At 36.4% G+C, this 16,682-nt stretch overlaps 1 protein-coding gene across 1 annotated transcript in view; it reads left to right on the top strand.

Moving 5' to 3' along the window:
• MSH2 (mutS homolog 2) overlaps positions 1-16,682 on the top strand; it is a 73,205-nt gene that overhangs the window by 46,159 nt on the left and 10,364 nt on the right. Inside the window, exons 9-11 of the mRNA XM_079940640.1 lie at positions 12,258-12,381; positions 13,821-13,971; positions 16,379-16,476. Coding sequence (XP_079796766.1) covers positions 12,258-12,381; positions 13,821-13,971; positions 16,379-16,476 — 373 coding nt within the window. The remainder of the gene's footprint in view (positions 1-12,257; positions 12,382-13,820; positions 13,972-16,378; positions 16,477-16,682) is intronic.

Here is a 16,682-nt window from a genome sequence, read left to right as displayed (position 1 = left end):
GGTCATTTGTCCTCATTTCATTGCTGTCACTTTAGATACGACAAGCCCCAGTTTTTAAATCTGAAAGTAGAATATTAAGTAGTTAACTTTGTAGGGGAAGAAAACTTTTCCTGTCCTTTCTTAGGTTCATTGTTTGGGGGACTGGTAATTAAACTGACCAAAAAAAAAAAAAAATTTAGCAAGAGAACAGACTTGGAGTTCACAGAAAAATGTGACTCAAGGAAGCTGTTAGAATTTGGGAATATTAGGGGAAGGGGAGTGGGAGAAAAGGCACTTATTGTAAAACAAATGGCTTTTAGGAAAGATAAATGAGCTCTTTGGAGAACAGATGGAAGATATGATAGTTTTGACTTCCCTGGTTGTGAATCTCCCTGGGAAAGGACTTAACAACAATTGAGTTCTTTGGGGAGGCTCTGCTTTTAGGGAGATAAGAGAGTTCAGAAACAAAGTCTACTCTCATGCTTTCATCTCAATATAATTTTTATGCCACAGTGACATGTTGTGGACCCCTTCAACATTAAGTACTGTGCCAGTAAGATGTGAGTTATGGGTTTGCTTTTTTAAAATTTTCTGAGTAGATTATTTGTGGTTAAACTTAATATCAGTTAGGACTCTTTATTTTTGCAGGTAATCTAAACTCTCAATATACCTTGGCTCATGAAATTCTAAGTCTAGAGATACGGTAGGCTTTATTTAGAGTCGCTTTATTCAGCAGCTCTGTGAGGCCATCCAAAGGACCTAATTTCTTGATCTCTTCTATTTTTTTATGATTTAAATTTTGACCTAAGGCTGGTTCCTCTTTTGGCTCTAGGATGGCTACCTACCAGTAGCAGTTCATGCCATATTCCAAGAAAGAGTCCTGAAGTTTGCCTTGATGGGACTATTTAAGCAATGATTGTGGCCAGAGAAATAGAATGGGATGTTTGGCCTAAGATACAAGGGGTAGGTTATTTCTCTAGTTGGAGATACACAAAGTAAGAGCACTACTGGGAAGGGAGAAGGAGGGAAATAACTGTTGTAAGACCACCAGGAGTGTCTCCTAAGATTCTGTCTTTATTCTCAGTTACAAACTTTTAAACTTAGCTCAGGTTATGAGGTGAATTCAAACCTTCACTGTCATTGTAGATATTTGTAGTGAATTTAGGTATTTCAGTTACGTGACTCAGAACCACTTTGAAAAAACCTCAAGAGGATATCAATCATTTCATGTATGATTTCATATTTTCTACCTGTGCACTTAAGAATTCATGTGATGAGAGGAGCAGTCATTTATATGAGTGGTTGGGTTAATTTTTGTTTTTTCCTAGGCTTAGCTTTTTATATAAATGTGTTGGGTGTTTTTTGTGGCTGCTTTCCATAAATCTTATAGAAAGGTTTTTTTTGTTTTTTTTTTTGTCGTACGCGGGCCTCTCACTGCTGTGGCCTCTCCCATTGTGGAGCACAGGCTCCGGACGCTCAGGCTCAGCGGCCATGGCTCATGGGCCCAGCCGCTCCGCGGCATGTGGGATCTTCCCGGACCGGGGCACGGACCCGTGTCCCCTGCATCGGTAGGTGGACTCTCAACCACTGCGCCACGAGGGAAGCCCCGGGTTTTCCATTTTTGAAGTAAATGTAGAGCAAAACTACCCCAAGACAGGGTTCAAAAAAAACAATGATTTTTCACAAAAATGTAAACAATATTTGTTTATTGGGTGATTCAGTGAGATGTATTAAATTTTTAAACCTTTCTGTATGTATTTGGACCATTTTATCTTTGAATCTTAGTTTTTACATACACTTATTACTGATAATTCATCTACTATTGGAAAAGTAATGACTTTAGATAAATTTTTATTGAAAATACTGGGACAGAAGAAATTGAAATAGTTTTTAAAAAACCACAATTAAATAATCCTCATACAACTATATCATTATTGTATAAGTATATGTAAGTTATAAAGATACTTTATAACTTTAAATTAACTATAACTTTAAATTAAATATAAATACTTTAAAGTTTTTGTACTCGGAAACGAAAAAGAAATACAAAACACGGAAGTATTCATATTCTTCCATCTAGAATTAACTGTCAAAATGTTGGCATTTTTTCTTATTGTTGTCCTATAAAAAACAAAACACTGTTTTTGTAAAACTGATACCTATATAAAATAGCATTCACACAATGCAGAAAGGTAGAGAGATGGTAGTTAAAAATATCCTCCACATCTACCACCCAGAAATAACTGTTAACTAACATTTAGTCTTTTCTCAAGTATGGGCAGCATTGAAGGTTTAGAGGACAGATGTTGAAATTTTGTGTTTTAGTCCCTTACAATAAAGTATTGTCCCACTCAAAATCCTAGTAGTGCCTCCATTGAGACACAGCTAATGGTACAGCTAATGGTCTTTTTATGGTTATGTACAGACAGATGCATAGATAGAGAAATGAGCTTATACTATAGACGTCCAACCTAATGGTTTTCAGTGTAACAGAAAAAAAAAATTATGGGAGGGAATTGTTGAACTTCAGATGAATAATTTTTTACCATAAGAGAGGGAAAATAATCTAAAACATAGGTTAAAGAAACTTACATTAGGAAAAATATGAGGAGATTGGAGATTTCTTTGAAGGACATATTTCAATTTTGGAGTATTAATTACCTGCTCTGAAAGTTGAGCAGTTAACCACTCTTGTATGTGCTTCTGTAGAACTCCCTTCATACCTCTTGGTATTTATTAATAGTTATATTTTTACACTGGCCAGGGCTAAAATATGCACAACATGTCTGTAGCCTTAATTCCAATTTCCAGGCTGTTTAATGTTCATGTTTATATGTAAATGGATTCAGTGCTTTCCATGTCCTTTTACCATGGCTTCTTCATTCCTGGCCTTAAAATGCTTGATTCCACTTTTATTTGGCTAGATCTGTTTTTCAGGTGTTATGGGTTTTTTAAAAAGAAAGGTTGATGGATATTATAGTCCTTGAATTATTTCATGCTTGATAAGCATATCTGTCTTTTAGCTTTATTCTCGAGCAAATCTTTATTATTATACTTACAGCTTTCCTAAACTTTAATGGTGATGCACCACTATCTTCTGACATTCAGTGTCAATGAAATGTCTGTTATCACTTTGATTTACTACCGCCCTGTCCTCCCACCCGCCTCCCCATCCCCGCATGCCAGGTAATCTGCTCTGCCTGGATGCCTGAAGAATTCTTCGTTCCTGTTCCCTTTCCTTCACCCCTTTATCTTTCCCCACTTTCACCTTCCCCTTTTCCTCTGTCTGGCCCCCTCTGGGCCTTGACCTCTTTTTCTTTCCTTCTTTCTTCCCACCCCTTTTCCTTCCTTTCCCCTTCTTTCTATCCACATTCTTTCTCCTGTTAATTTCTCCATCCACTTTCCCCCTTTTTGAGGTATTTAAAAGTTTAAAATTTTGATTATAAAATACTTGTCATACTAATATAATCAACATTTGTATGCACACTATAAAGTCCTGTTTGCATACATCCCTCCACAGAATTGCATGCTATCCTGAAATTGGTGTTTATTATAATTTTCATGCATTTCATTAATGTTAATATTTTCATCATATCATTAATATGTGCTATTGGTTATTTCTAAACTTTATAAATAATATTGTCTTAAGTATTTTGATTAAAATTGCATTTAATTTAATGATTAACTTAGGGGAGAATCAACATCATTACAACATTGAGTCTTTTTTAAAATTAATTAGTTAATTAATTAATTTAACATCTTCATTGGAGTATAATTGCTTTACAATGGTGTGTTAGTTTCTGCTTTATAACAAAGTGGATCAGCTGTACGTATACATATATCCCCATATCTCCTCCCTCTCAGCATTGAGTCTTTCTATCCATAAATATATTTTTTCTTTTTTTTTCTTTCCAATGATTACATTTTTTGGAGGGGAATTTACATAAAATTAACCAATTTAAAGCGTGTTATTCATTGGTATTTAGTACATTTACACTGTTGTGCAACCACTACCAGTTAGTTCTAAAATATTTTCATTACCACCGAAAGAAAACCCATACCCATTAGCAGTTACTTACTTTTCCCAATTTCCCTAGATGCTGGCAACCACTAATTACTTTTCATCTCTATGGACTTGACAATTCTTGACATTTTTTGTAAATGGAATCATACAATATGTGACCTTTTGTGACTGGCTTCTTTTATGACTCAGTAATATTCCATTATATGTATATACTACATTTTGTTTATCTAGTCACTTGTTGATGGACTTAAAGGTTGTTTCTACTCTTTGGCTATTATGAATAGTACTGCTTTGAACAGTCATGTACAAGTAATTTGTTCAGTTCTTTTAGGTATATACCTAGGAGTGAAATTGCTGAGTCATATGGTAATTTTATGTTTAACTTTTTGAGGAATCACTACACTGTTTTCCATAGTCCCTGCACCATTTATCATTCCCACCAGCAATATATGAGGATTCCAGTTTCTCCACATTCTTGCTAATACTTGTTATTTTCTGTGGTTTTTGTTTGTTTTGTTTTTGTTGTTTTAATAGCCATCCTAGTTGGTATGAAGTTGTATTTGATTGTGGTTTTGAATTGCATTTCCCTGGTGTCTAATGATAAGTATCTTTTCATGTATTTGTTGATCATTTTATTTTATTTTTAAATTTTATTGATTGATTTTTGGCTGCGTTGGATTTCCGTTGCTGTGCACGGGTTTTCTCTAGTTGCGGTAAGGGGGGGCTACTCTTCGTTGTGGTACATGGGCTTCTTATTGCTGTGGCTTCTCTTGTTGTGGAGCATGGGCTCTAGGCGTGTGGGCTTCAGTAGTTGCAGCATGCGGGCTCAGTAGTTGTGGTTCGCAGGCTCTACAGCGCAGGCTCAGTAGTTGTGGCGCACGGGCTAAGTTGCTCTGCGGCATGTGGGATCTTCCCAGACCAGGGCTCGACCCTGTGTCCCCTGCATTGGCAGGCGGATTCTTAACTACTGCGCCACCAGGGAAGTACCTGTTGATCATTTTATATCTTTGGAGAAATGTCTCTTCAGATCCTTTGCTCATTTTTTAAAAATTTTTATTTATTTTTTTGCGGTACGCGGGTCTCTCACTGCTGTGGCCCCTCCCGTTGCGGAGCACAGGCTCCGGACGTGCAGGCTCAGCGGCCATGGCTCACGGGCCCAGCCGCTCCGAGGCACGTGGGATCCTCCCGGACCCGGGCACGAACCCGCATGCCCTGCATCGGCAGGCGGACTCTCAACCACTGCGCCACCAGCGCAGCCCTGCTCATTTTTAAATTGTGTTGTCTTTCTGTTGTTGAGTTGTAAGTGTTCTATTTATATTCTGAATATATTTCTAGTAGATATATATTTCTGAGTTTTCCAATTGCTAAAAGTTGTTCATAGTGATTGCTTATTATTTTTAAAAGGACTGCTGTATTTGCAGATAGATTTCCTGTTTATTTTTAATATAATTTGTTTGTGCCTTCCTTGACACTTCTTCCTTTCCATAGTTTGTCTGTTTTTTAGAGAATCAACTTGTCTAAATCGACCTTTAAAATCCTTTTTTGTATCTTTGGTTTTTTTTTTTTCCCATTAATTTCCATTCTTACATATATATTTCATCTAAATTTGGTCTCTTTTCAGCCTCTTTAGTTGAGCGTTCACTACTTTTCCAGCCTTTTCTTTTTTAGTAAGCACTTAAGATTATACTTTCCTTTCATTGTGTTGTTTTAGCTGACTGAATCCTATACGTTTTGAGAGCTACAATTTCTTACTTAGTTTTAAGTCCTTTATTCCATTATCATTTATTTGTTCTTTGGTTTGTCATTTGTTTAGAAGTAAGTTTTTGTTTAGAAGTAAGTTTTTAAATTTCCAAGCTTGGTGTGTGTCAGTTTCATAAAACTTCTCCATGTGTGTGTGGATTATGAGTGCTCCCTAATTTTGGTTGCAGAGTTCTCTATATGTCCATTAGATAAAGCTTTAGTTGTTTTGTTCACATTGTCTGGATACTTGCTAATTTTAATCTGCTGAGTTACTGAGAGAAATGTGGATGTCTTCATAAATTCAGTACATTTTTGCTTCATATGTTTTCAAGGCACAGAGCTGTCATTTTGTGTGTGTGTGTGGGGGCAATTGAACCTTTATCATTCTTAGGGATATTTAAATAATAGTAATGCTATTATTATGTAATGCTTTTTGCCTCAGATTTATTTTGTCTGATCATAAGAAAGCAGTGCCAGAGTCCTTCTTTTTTGTTTTTTACATGGTATATCTTTTCCCATCCTTCGTGAGTTTTTTTGGTTTAGGTAAAAACTTATAGCTGGATTTTATTTATTTTAAAATTTTATTTGAGGGCTTCCCTGGTGGCACAGTGGTTGAGAATCTGCCTGCCAGTGCGGGGGACATGGGTTCGAGCCCTGGTCTGGGAGGATCCCACGTGCCGTGGAGCAACTAAGCCCGTGTGCCATGACTGCTGAGCCTGCACTCTAGAGCCCACGAGCCACAACTACTGAGCCCGTGTGCCACAACTACTGAAGCCCGCATGCCGCAACAAGAGGGGCCACCGTGGTGAGATGCCTGTGCACCTCAGCAAGGAGTAGCCCCCGCTCGCTGCAACTGGAGGGGGCCCGTGGCAGCAACAAAGACCCAACACAGCCAAAAATAAATAAATAAAATAAATAAATTTTTAAAAAATTTAAAAAAATTTAATTTGATAGGGACTTCTCTGGTGGTGCATTGGTTAAGAATCTGCCTGGCGGTGGGTTTAATCCCTGGTGTGGGAAGATCCCACATGCCGTGGAGCAACTAGGCCCATGAGCTACAACTGCTGAAGCCCGCGTGCCTGGATCCTGTGCTCTGCAACAAGAGAAGCCAGCGCAGTGAGAAGCCTGTGCACTGCATCGAAGAGTGGCTCAGCTCGCCGCAACTAGAGAAAGCCTGCACGCAGCAACGAAGACCCATAGCAGCCAAAAAAAAAAAGAAAGTTTAATTTGATAATCTCTTTTTTTAAAGTGGCAATTTGGATTTATTTCTACCGAATTATTTTGTGATTCTTATTGTTCCTGGTTCCCCTTACCTGTTCTTTCTTAATTTTATGTTGATTGGGTTTTAAAAATTCCCATTTTCCCTCTTATGCTCCTCCTCTATCCTATCACACATGCACTGGTTTGAAGTTCTTCACAAATTTTTTTTAAAAATGTGTATACATAACTCATCAAAGTCAAAAACGTTATCAGCATCTTCTTACTTCTCCCCCAGAATACTAGGACCTTAGAATACCTTAGATCAGATTATATTTCTTCATTACTGGTTGATATTTTAGTTCTATCTTTTTTACCCCTTAGATTTCTCTATAGTCAGTGTTAAGATTTGCCCATCTGCTTACCATTTTCTTTGCTGTTCATTTCTTCTTCCTGGATATTCTTTAGGAGTTCCTTTATTGGTGGGGGGGAGTCTGTTAGTCAGATTTTGTTTGTTGGAAAATGTCTGTATTTCACCCTTGTTCTTTTTTTTATTGGGGTATAGTTGTTTTTACAATGTTGTGTTAGTTTCTACTGTACAGTGGAGTGAAGTAGAATTCCCTGTGCTATATAGCAGGTTCTTATTAGCTATCTATTTTATACATATTAGTGTATATATGTCAATCCCAATCTCCCAATTCATCCCACCCCCGAACCCCTGCTTGGTGTCACCCTTGTTCTTGAAGGATATTTTATCTGAGTGTACAATTCCACATTGACAGCTACTTTTCCTTAGTACCTGTAAGATTGTGTTGCATTGTCTGCTGGCTTGCACTATTATTGTTGACAAGTTTTGATCCCAGATATTGGTTCCTTTTACTACACTGGGCCCAAAAGTGGATTTCTTTTTTATTTTTCTTATTTGGATTTGCTGTGTTTTCTTAATCAGAGAATTCATGTCTTTTATTAGTTCTGGAAAATTATTAGTCATTATCTCTTTGACTATTGTGTTTACTCTTTTTTTCTAAAGCTATGATTAGACATGTGTCAGACTTTTGCATTCTTTTTCTGCCACGTGTCTGTGCTGCTCTCTTTGTGATTATTTCAGATGGTCTCATTCTTCAGCTCTAATATGTTGTTTAACAATCCCATTGGGTTTTTTAAAATAAATTTATTTTATTTATATTTATTTTTGGCTATGTCGGGTCTTCGTTGCTGCGCGTGGACTTTCTCTAGTTGTGGCGAGCAGGGGCTACTCTTCGTTGCGGTGCACAGGCTTCTCATTGTGGTGGCTTCTCTTGTTGCAGAGCACAGGCTCTAGGCGGGTGGGCTTCAGTAGTTGCAGCACATGGGCTCAGTAGTTGTGGTGCAGGCTCTAGAGCACAGGCTCAGTAGTTGTGGCCCATGGGCTTAGTTGCTCCGTGGCATGTTCCTGGGCCAGGGCTCGAACCCATATCCCCTACATTGGCAGGCGGATTCTTAACCACTGCCCCACCAGAGAAGCCCGGGTTTTGTTTTTTTTTAATGATTATATTTTTCATTTATAGAGGTTGTTTGGTTCATTTCTAAGTCTGCCTAGTCTTTTTTTTTTTTTAAGTAGTAGCTTGTTCTTTGCTCAGGTGTTCCATTCCCATTCTTAATATTCCATCTCGAAAATTTCTTGCATTTAAATCTGTTCCTTCTTTCTGCTGAGTCTTACCGTTTTTTTTTTTTTTTTTGACTCTCTTACTCGTGGTGGCTTGTTTCCTTGTCTGTTATGTATGTTTAGATTATGAATTCTCATTTATCTGGGTTCCTTCTGTGCAAATCATATATCCTCTCAGATAAAATTTGCTTTTGCCTTATACCCTACAAATGTAATTAACCCAATAACACATTTATTTCTCAGCCTGTAGCTTTCTACATTTGTTAGGGCAAAGATTTAGCTGTTGAAAAAGAAACCTCAAATAAATCGATAACAGGGGCTTAAACAGGAATAGGGGTTTCATTTTCTATCATGACAGTGTAGGCATAGCAGCACAGGGCTGGCAGGGCAGCCCCACTGTCTCTGCACCCTGTCTCCCCTTTACTTCTCTAGCATCCGTAGGGTGTTGCCTTCATCTTCAAGGTCCAGGATGGCTTACTACCTTATCTTTATTCCAGCCAATGGGAGAGGACTAAAGGGGAAGATGAGGACACATTCTGGAAATGGTACACATCATTCCTGCTCACATTCTGTTGGTCAGAATTTAGTTACATGCCCACACCAGCTGCAAGCAAAGCTGGAAAATGTAGTCTTTGTTCTTAGTAGCTACGTGTCTCATGAAAAATTGTCAGTTCTGTCACTGTAGAAGGAGGGGATAATAGAAATGGCCATACCCAGCAGCCTTTTTCACTGCTGAGACATACAGCAGACATTTGAAATCCCAACTCCAGTGAAGGCAGGCTTTTATTTATTTATTTAAAATTAATTTTTATTGGAGTATAGTTGATATCCAGTGTTGTGTTAGTTTCTGCTGTACAGCAAAGTGAATCAGTTATACATATACATATATCCACTCTTTGTTAGATTCTTTTCCCATATGGGTCATTACAGAGTACTGAGTAGAGTTTCCTGTGCTAGACAGTAGGTTCTTATTAGTTATCTATTTTATATATAGTAAAGGCTGGCTTTTAGTCACACATTGTCAGAGAGGAGATTCTGCCCCTGCCTTCCTTTTTCCAGGGACCCAGGCTGATAGAGGCACGTTTCCCTAATTGTTACCATATCTCATGAGGTAGGTTTTTAACATGGTCCCCCAGCCTTGCTCTATGCTGGGGACTCTCCACTTTGCAGGAGCTCAGACATAGTTTTCCCTAACTCAACTATACACTTATTTGAAAAAGTGCTTATAATATTTTATCTAGTATTTCTAGGATAGTGGAGTTTTTGAAGATTTCTAGTATCTTCCATACTTACTTTCTCCTCTCTAATTACTTTAATCTCTTTCATGTGAATTCTCTCTGATTATATCAAGTCTTTTCTACTATGGCAGTACAGGTAATTTGATTCAACAGTATCTCTCCTCTTCTTTGTTATGTTGTATTTATTTGTATTTTAATGATATTGCTAGGATCTAACTTCCCTTCCTTATTCTTTTTATCTTGCTTCTTGATTTCATTATCCCGTTTTGGAGTTCTAAGCCTGGGTTTATTTTGTTCCATTTCCTTTGTGTAGTCTGGTGTAATGGGTGTGTGTGTTTCTGGAGCTAGGTGGGTGATAATCTGAAAGACAACTCGTAGAGGTCATTATGTTGTGTTTGTTAGAATATCTCAGTTCTAGGTTAGAACACTCAGTTGGGTGGTATATTTTCTTATCCATTGTTTGGGAGGAGTAAGGCTACTCCATTTGGTGTGTGACCTAAGAGTGTTTACTAAGTTAGAGCTCAGTCATCACTTTCCCTTGCTTCACTAGGGTCTCCCAGCAGCATTTTCAGAATAGTATTCCCCCATCTGCGGAAGGAAACTGTAAGGGCACCCCTCAACTTTCTACTCTCCAGGTTGGGATTCTAAGTGAGATTTCTCAGGGTTTTGTTGACTCACCAGAGGATTTCTGGAAGGTGGGAGTGAGGATGGGAACTAAGCCTGGCTCAGCCTCACTTCTCTTTAAGTTTCATTGGAAGAAGGCAGTTCTGTAACACTGTCAATCCACCATTGTAGCATTATTTTTTTCCTTGGATTATCATAAGTCTTGGTCCTTGTTTCTAGATCATCTTCATTGTTTGTTTAAATAACTGTATAATATTCTAGTGATGTATGATTGTGCAAATATTGTGATGTTCTGTTATTTCCAGGTCTTGTTGTAACAGATAAATCTGTAGAGATTTTATTCATCCCTGTGTTGTTTGCTTCTGTTGCATTATTTCCTTAGATTGAATTCCCAGGAGTAGAATTGCTATGTCAGAGTATAACAAATATCTCTGAGTCTTGTCTCATATTGCTTTTTCTTTTTTAAAGGTTATAACAACTTAGATTCTCACCAGAAATGAATGAGTATACTAATTTCACTATAGCCTCATTAGTATTTGGTGATAGGGTTTTTCTTTTTCCTTAAAAAAAATAGCTATAGGCTTCCCTGGTGGCACAGTGGTTGAGAGTCCGCCTGCCGATGCTGGGGACACGGGTTCGTGCCCCGGTCTGGGAAGATCCCACATGCCACGGAGCGGCTGGGCCCATGAGCCGTGGCCTCTGAGCCTGCGCGTCCGGAGCCTGTGCTCTGCAGCGGGAGAGGCCACAACAGTGAGAGGCCCGCGTACCGCAAAAAAAAAAAAAAGCTATAGAATAATATCTTAAGGCTGCTTAAATATTCATGTGTTTTATTATTATGGAGCTTTAGCAGTTTTCTGTGGCTTTAGTTTACTACTTATTTTCTCATCTGTGAGTTGTGTGTTTTTATGCCTGCCCATTTAATGACTTGATGTTTTTCTCATACATGCAAACAAGTGCCGTTTTATAAAAGAAAATGTCAACCTTTACATTTTTATATTTTGCAAAGCTATTTTTACAAATCTTTTGCCTTTTAAAAAATTAGGTTTATTTGAAATTTTAAATTTTAGTGTATTATATAATTAAATCTTTTGTTGGTTTAAATTGAGAAAGTTATTTAATTAACGTTTTATTCTCTTTTTTTTGCTAGCTTTCTGTATTGTGATTTTATTTCCCTATTGTGGTGTTGTGTTCAATTTTGGTATGTGAAGAAGGTGTGCTCCGATTAAGTGAATAGTGATTGGGAGGAATTTATATCAATCTCACTTACTGAAGTTTTAAAAATCTTGTTTTAGAAAACTGACTCATATTTTTACATAAAATTAGGTCTTTTCAATAGTTCTTAATGTCTATAAGGATAGGATTCATTCTTTTTAAAAAATATTCTTTCATAATTTGTCTGTTCAAGTTTTAGTCATTTTGTTTCAAAAAGGGATTTCAAGAGCTAACTTTTCGAGATTCCTAAGATGGATCCTTGATTTGGGCAAAAACTACACATTCTGTTACAGTCTTTAAATATTGCTTAGGGAAAAATATAAATAAAAATAAAGAATACTGTTAGGGACAAAATTATCATCAGCACTATGTTTCATATGAATAATTTTTCTATATCCAGAGACCTAAGCTCCTAATAAACAGAACTCTTTATATCTGTTAATATATAGAAACTCCTTATAGTGTGACTGAGTAACTTATGGATAGTGAATCATTTAACTCAAAACATTAGTGAATTTTAAATTAAGCAAAATACTTTCATGACTTCCATCTTTACCCATCATTGATAAAATTTAGCTACTCTTCGTTCTGTCTCTAGGTGGAAAACCATGAATTCCTTGTAAAACCTTCATTTGATCCTAACTTGAGTGAATTAAGAGAAATAATGGATGACTTAGAAAAGAAGATGCAGTCAACATTAATAAGTGCAGCTAGAGAACTAGGTAAGAATGGGTTCTTGGAAGTTTGAATAATTCTTTTGTCTACACAGTATCCATACTGGAGCCGGAATTGCTTTCCTAGAAGACACAATTGATCATGCCACTTCTTTGTTTCTACTGAATAAAATTACAGTCCCATAAAGTCTACATACAGGGTTCTTTACATCTGGAGCCTGGCCTCCCCTTCAGATTCTTCTCTTACTAATTTCCCTAATCCCACCTTCCTGCCAGACAAATCACCCTACATGCCCTTGCATCGTGTCTTTTAAATAAGACCTGTTTTAAATGTTACCTCCTCTGTAAGCCTAATTCTACTAGGAATAGTTCATTGATTTGGCTTTGGGGTTCCCAAGCACTTCATTAATATCAACTTAAAAAAAATTATTAGATTTAAATTCCCTGGATTATCGGTTCCCTAATTAGTCTCACACTGTTTTGTCCTCTTTTGCTCTGAATTTATAAACCTCTTTGTTCTGAGCCTCTCTCACATGTATGTTGAACAGATAAATCTTAGCATAGTAGAAGACCCCTCAGAGCAGCAGTACTCTTGTATATGCCCATACCAATATATATAAAAATTTTTACAAATAGTTTCCTTGGAGAGTCCTTATATGAACTAGATCCTAGATTTAAGAATCTTTGCCTTGAAGGATATTGAAATTTACCCTCCTCATTTCATAGCTCTCTCCATGTTCTCTCTATGTCTCTTTCCTCTCTGGTCAAGTGAGGTCTGTCTTTAGTTGTTTGCTGCTTCTAACATTCCATAGTCATGCTTTAGCAAATAAATTTGTAGACAGTATCTCTCTCTTCTGGTTTGGGGTCTAAAGATCACAATGATGAATGAGATTATGAGGACAGGACAAACATAAAAACTCAAAAATCTTAGGTGCATGAAGTCTAGCTGATTGGTCATTGCTTGTTTTGTGAAGCTTCCTACACTTAACATGAAGTATATGTCCTAGTTTTTCTAGGGCTTCATTGTCAGAGTCTCAAGTTTTTGTTTGGAAAGTATATTTGTTTTCTTTAATTATACTCTATATTAGTTCCAGAGAAATGCTTTGGTTAACTAAAGAACCCTCAGCAGAACTCCTCAAGGACAGTGACCATTTCTTATCTACCCTCATGCCCACAGCATCTTAGAACAGTGTGTGCCACCCACTGCTGGTGCTCTGCAGCCTTGGTTGGGTTTACCTAGAAAGGCCTCCGCATCAGAAGCTAACATTAATAAGGGGGTTTAAGTATTTTCATGTAGTTTTTTGAGTGAAGTAAGTGAAGTAGGATGTGCATCTTTCCCAGTTGGATAATATTAATAATTTCCAGTATGCTGTCATGTAATAAAAGGGTATTTTTCACTATTTAGATTTAAGTGTTTTAAACACTTACATTGAAAATGGCTGTAGATATCTATGACATACTTTTTCTTTTTTTTCCTGATCATGAAGGCTTGGATCCTGGCAAACAGATTAAACTGGATTCCAACACACAATTTGGATATTATTTTCGTGTAACATGCAAGGAAGAAAAAGTCCTTCGTAATAATAAAAATTTCAGTACAGTAGATATCCAGAAGAATGGTGTTAAATTTACGAACAGGTTTGTAAGCCTATGTTAAATTAAGTCTTTACTAGCCCCATGAAACTATTCTCTGATGAAATGTGAATGTTCTATGGTAAGGAAGTTTTACCGTATTTATTGTTAATATAAGGCATAAGATAAGATTGAAGCTTTTTTTCCCTTACAAGAGGTTGGTCAGATATCCCAACACCACTTGTTAAGTAATTCATTTTTTCCTCATTGACTGAAATGGCACTTTGGGTCTATTTTTAAGATTATTCTTTCATGTATGTCTCTTACCATCCTTTTATCAGTATGAAATACATTGTATTACATTTATTTTATGTTTCCATATCTATTACAGTTAGTTCCCCTTCATATCTCTGTTAGTTATTTTCACATTTATTTTTTCTAAGAAAACTTTGTTATCCTTGATCATTAAATTCTTCTGGTATATCAGTTGGTTGTATCATTTAGTTTAGGGAGATGTCTACCAGCCTTAATAAGGCCATTCATTAGACTACAGCTTTTTTTTAAAAAAAAAAATGTGTTCCATGTTGTAAAAAATCTTACCAGTTTTTTTCTGCGTTTTCTCTTGCTGATGTTAGGAAGTTCCTGAGGCAGATTATTCATGGGTGAAAAAAGAATTATTTAAAAATAAATCTTCTGTGACTGGTAGAGTGAGGGCATTTATCCTTTCTCTTCTGTAATGTTCTAGAACTTATGGCCAGCCTTACTGCCACCCTCCTGAATATTCTTAGTATTTACAGCTAACTTTTGTATATATGATCCTCTTTCCATTTATTTAGTAAGTGTTTTGAGTGTCTGTTACATGTAGACATTATTCTAGGTGTTCAGACAACCTAGTAATGAAAACAGTCGGTCTGTTTAGTTTGTTTCTCATAACAGCTCTCTGAGATAAACAGGACACGTTAAAGTTCTCTCACTTTTTAGATGGAGAAACTGAAACTCCACTTCCCCAGGATTGGACAGCTAGTAACAATAGATACTCTAACCTGGATCTTCTGTTGCCAAATTTATTAGTTGCTTTTCTCAATCACACTATATCCCTGATTCAAGAAATTTATATATGTTATAATTAACCAATGGGTGACTGGAAGATGATTATAACACCTCAAAAGTTCAGTCTTACCTAAGCCAAAATATATATAGAGGTTGAACTGACCACAGTGGTTCCAAAAGTTGTGAAAAATTCATTCGTTCATTCATTCATTGCTTGTTGTCAACAGATTGCTTGCTGTGGATCTGACTCTGAGATCATATAATTGTCCTTCTTAAAAACCTCCAGTGTCTGTCATCCAGAAAAATTTTAAATCTTTACTATAACCCGTACAATCTGATTCCTGCCCACCTCTTCTTTTCTCTCTGTCAGCTCTCCCCGTCACACAGCAGTCTCACTTTTATAATGTCTTTGCTTCTTTCTTTTCTTCCTTTAATTCTTTCCAGTTGCCTGTTTCATAGTCTTTTTGTGCCAATGTACTGTTCTCAAGCTGTATATGCATGTTATGGCATTCGCTGGTTCCATCATGTTCACAGTTATTGCCTTGATTGACTAATACTGCCCTCCTTCTGATAAGTACTTCCCCCTCTTTCTTGTATCCTCTGTGACCCCCTCATCTTGTCTTTTTGTTTTTAATTTCATTTCCTTCCTTTGATACCAGTGAATATTTTTTCTCTATTCTCATCTTCAGCAATTTTTATTTCAACCTTTAATTTTCATTTACTCTTCAAATTGCTCAGTAAGATTGTTTTCAAAACATTTACCTTACTTCGACAACTTTCAGTATCAAAGACCGTTTCCTACAGTAATGAGAGAAACTGTGTGTGGAGGTGTGTGTTATTTATTTTTTAATCGAAGTATAGCTGATTTACAATATTATATTAGTTTCAGGAATACAGCATAGTGATTCAGTATTTTTATAGTTTATACTCCATTAAAAGTTATTATGAGATAATGGCTATAATTCCCTGTGCTGTACAATATATCCTTGTTGCCTTATCTATTTTATACATAGTAGTTTCTATCTCTTAATCCTATATCCCTAATTTCCCCCTCTCCCCACTGGTAACCACTAGTTTGTTTTCTATATCTGTGTCTGTTTTGCTGTATACATTCATTTGTTTTATTTTTTAGGTTCCATTTAAATATTTTAGAAAAGGTCACAGACCAGAATTTTACTCAAGGGAATAATTGTTATAGCAAGAATACTATTGGTGCCATTGGGCCATTCCAAACAGCATAAATATTAATACACTGAATTCTAGCCACATCCACCCCTAATGAGTTGCCCATCTTCTACTGATATTTCGATTTTAATTGTTTTGATGCTTTATAGGATAATACTCTGGATATATTTTATATAGTGCACATTATCTCCAGTAGATGTTTTAATATTTTTAATAATACCATTATCTTGATTTGCAGTAAATTGACTTCTCTCAATGAAGAGTATACCAAAAATAAAACCGAATATGAGGAAGCCCAGGATGCCATTGTTAAAGAAATTGTCAATATTTCTTCAGGTAAATTTAATAGAACCAATACATTAAATGTTGAAGGTTTGTGGCAACGCTACCTTGTCAAATGATGGTTAGCATTTTTTAGCAATAAAGTATTTTTTAATTTAAGGTATATACTTTTTTTGTTATTGCTTATAGACTACAGTATAGTGTAAATGTAACTTTTATGTGCACTGTGAAACCAGAACATTTGTGTGTTGCTTTATTGT

The sequence above is a fragment of the Stenella coeruleoalba genome (assembly GCF_951394435.1).
Source record: "Stenella coeruleoalba genome assembly, chromosome: 13".
Taxonomy (NCBI): domain Eukaryota; kingdom Metazoa; phylum Chordata; class Mammalia; order Artiodactyla; family Delphinidae; genus Stenella; species Stenella coeruleoalba.
This window is presented reverse-complemented; position numbering and strand designations above follow the sequence as displayed.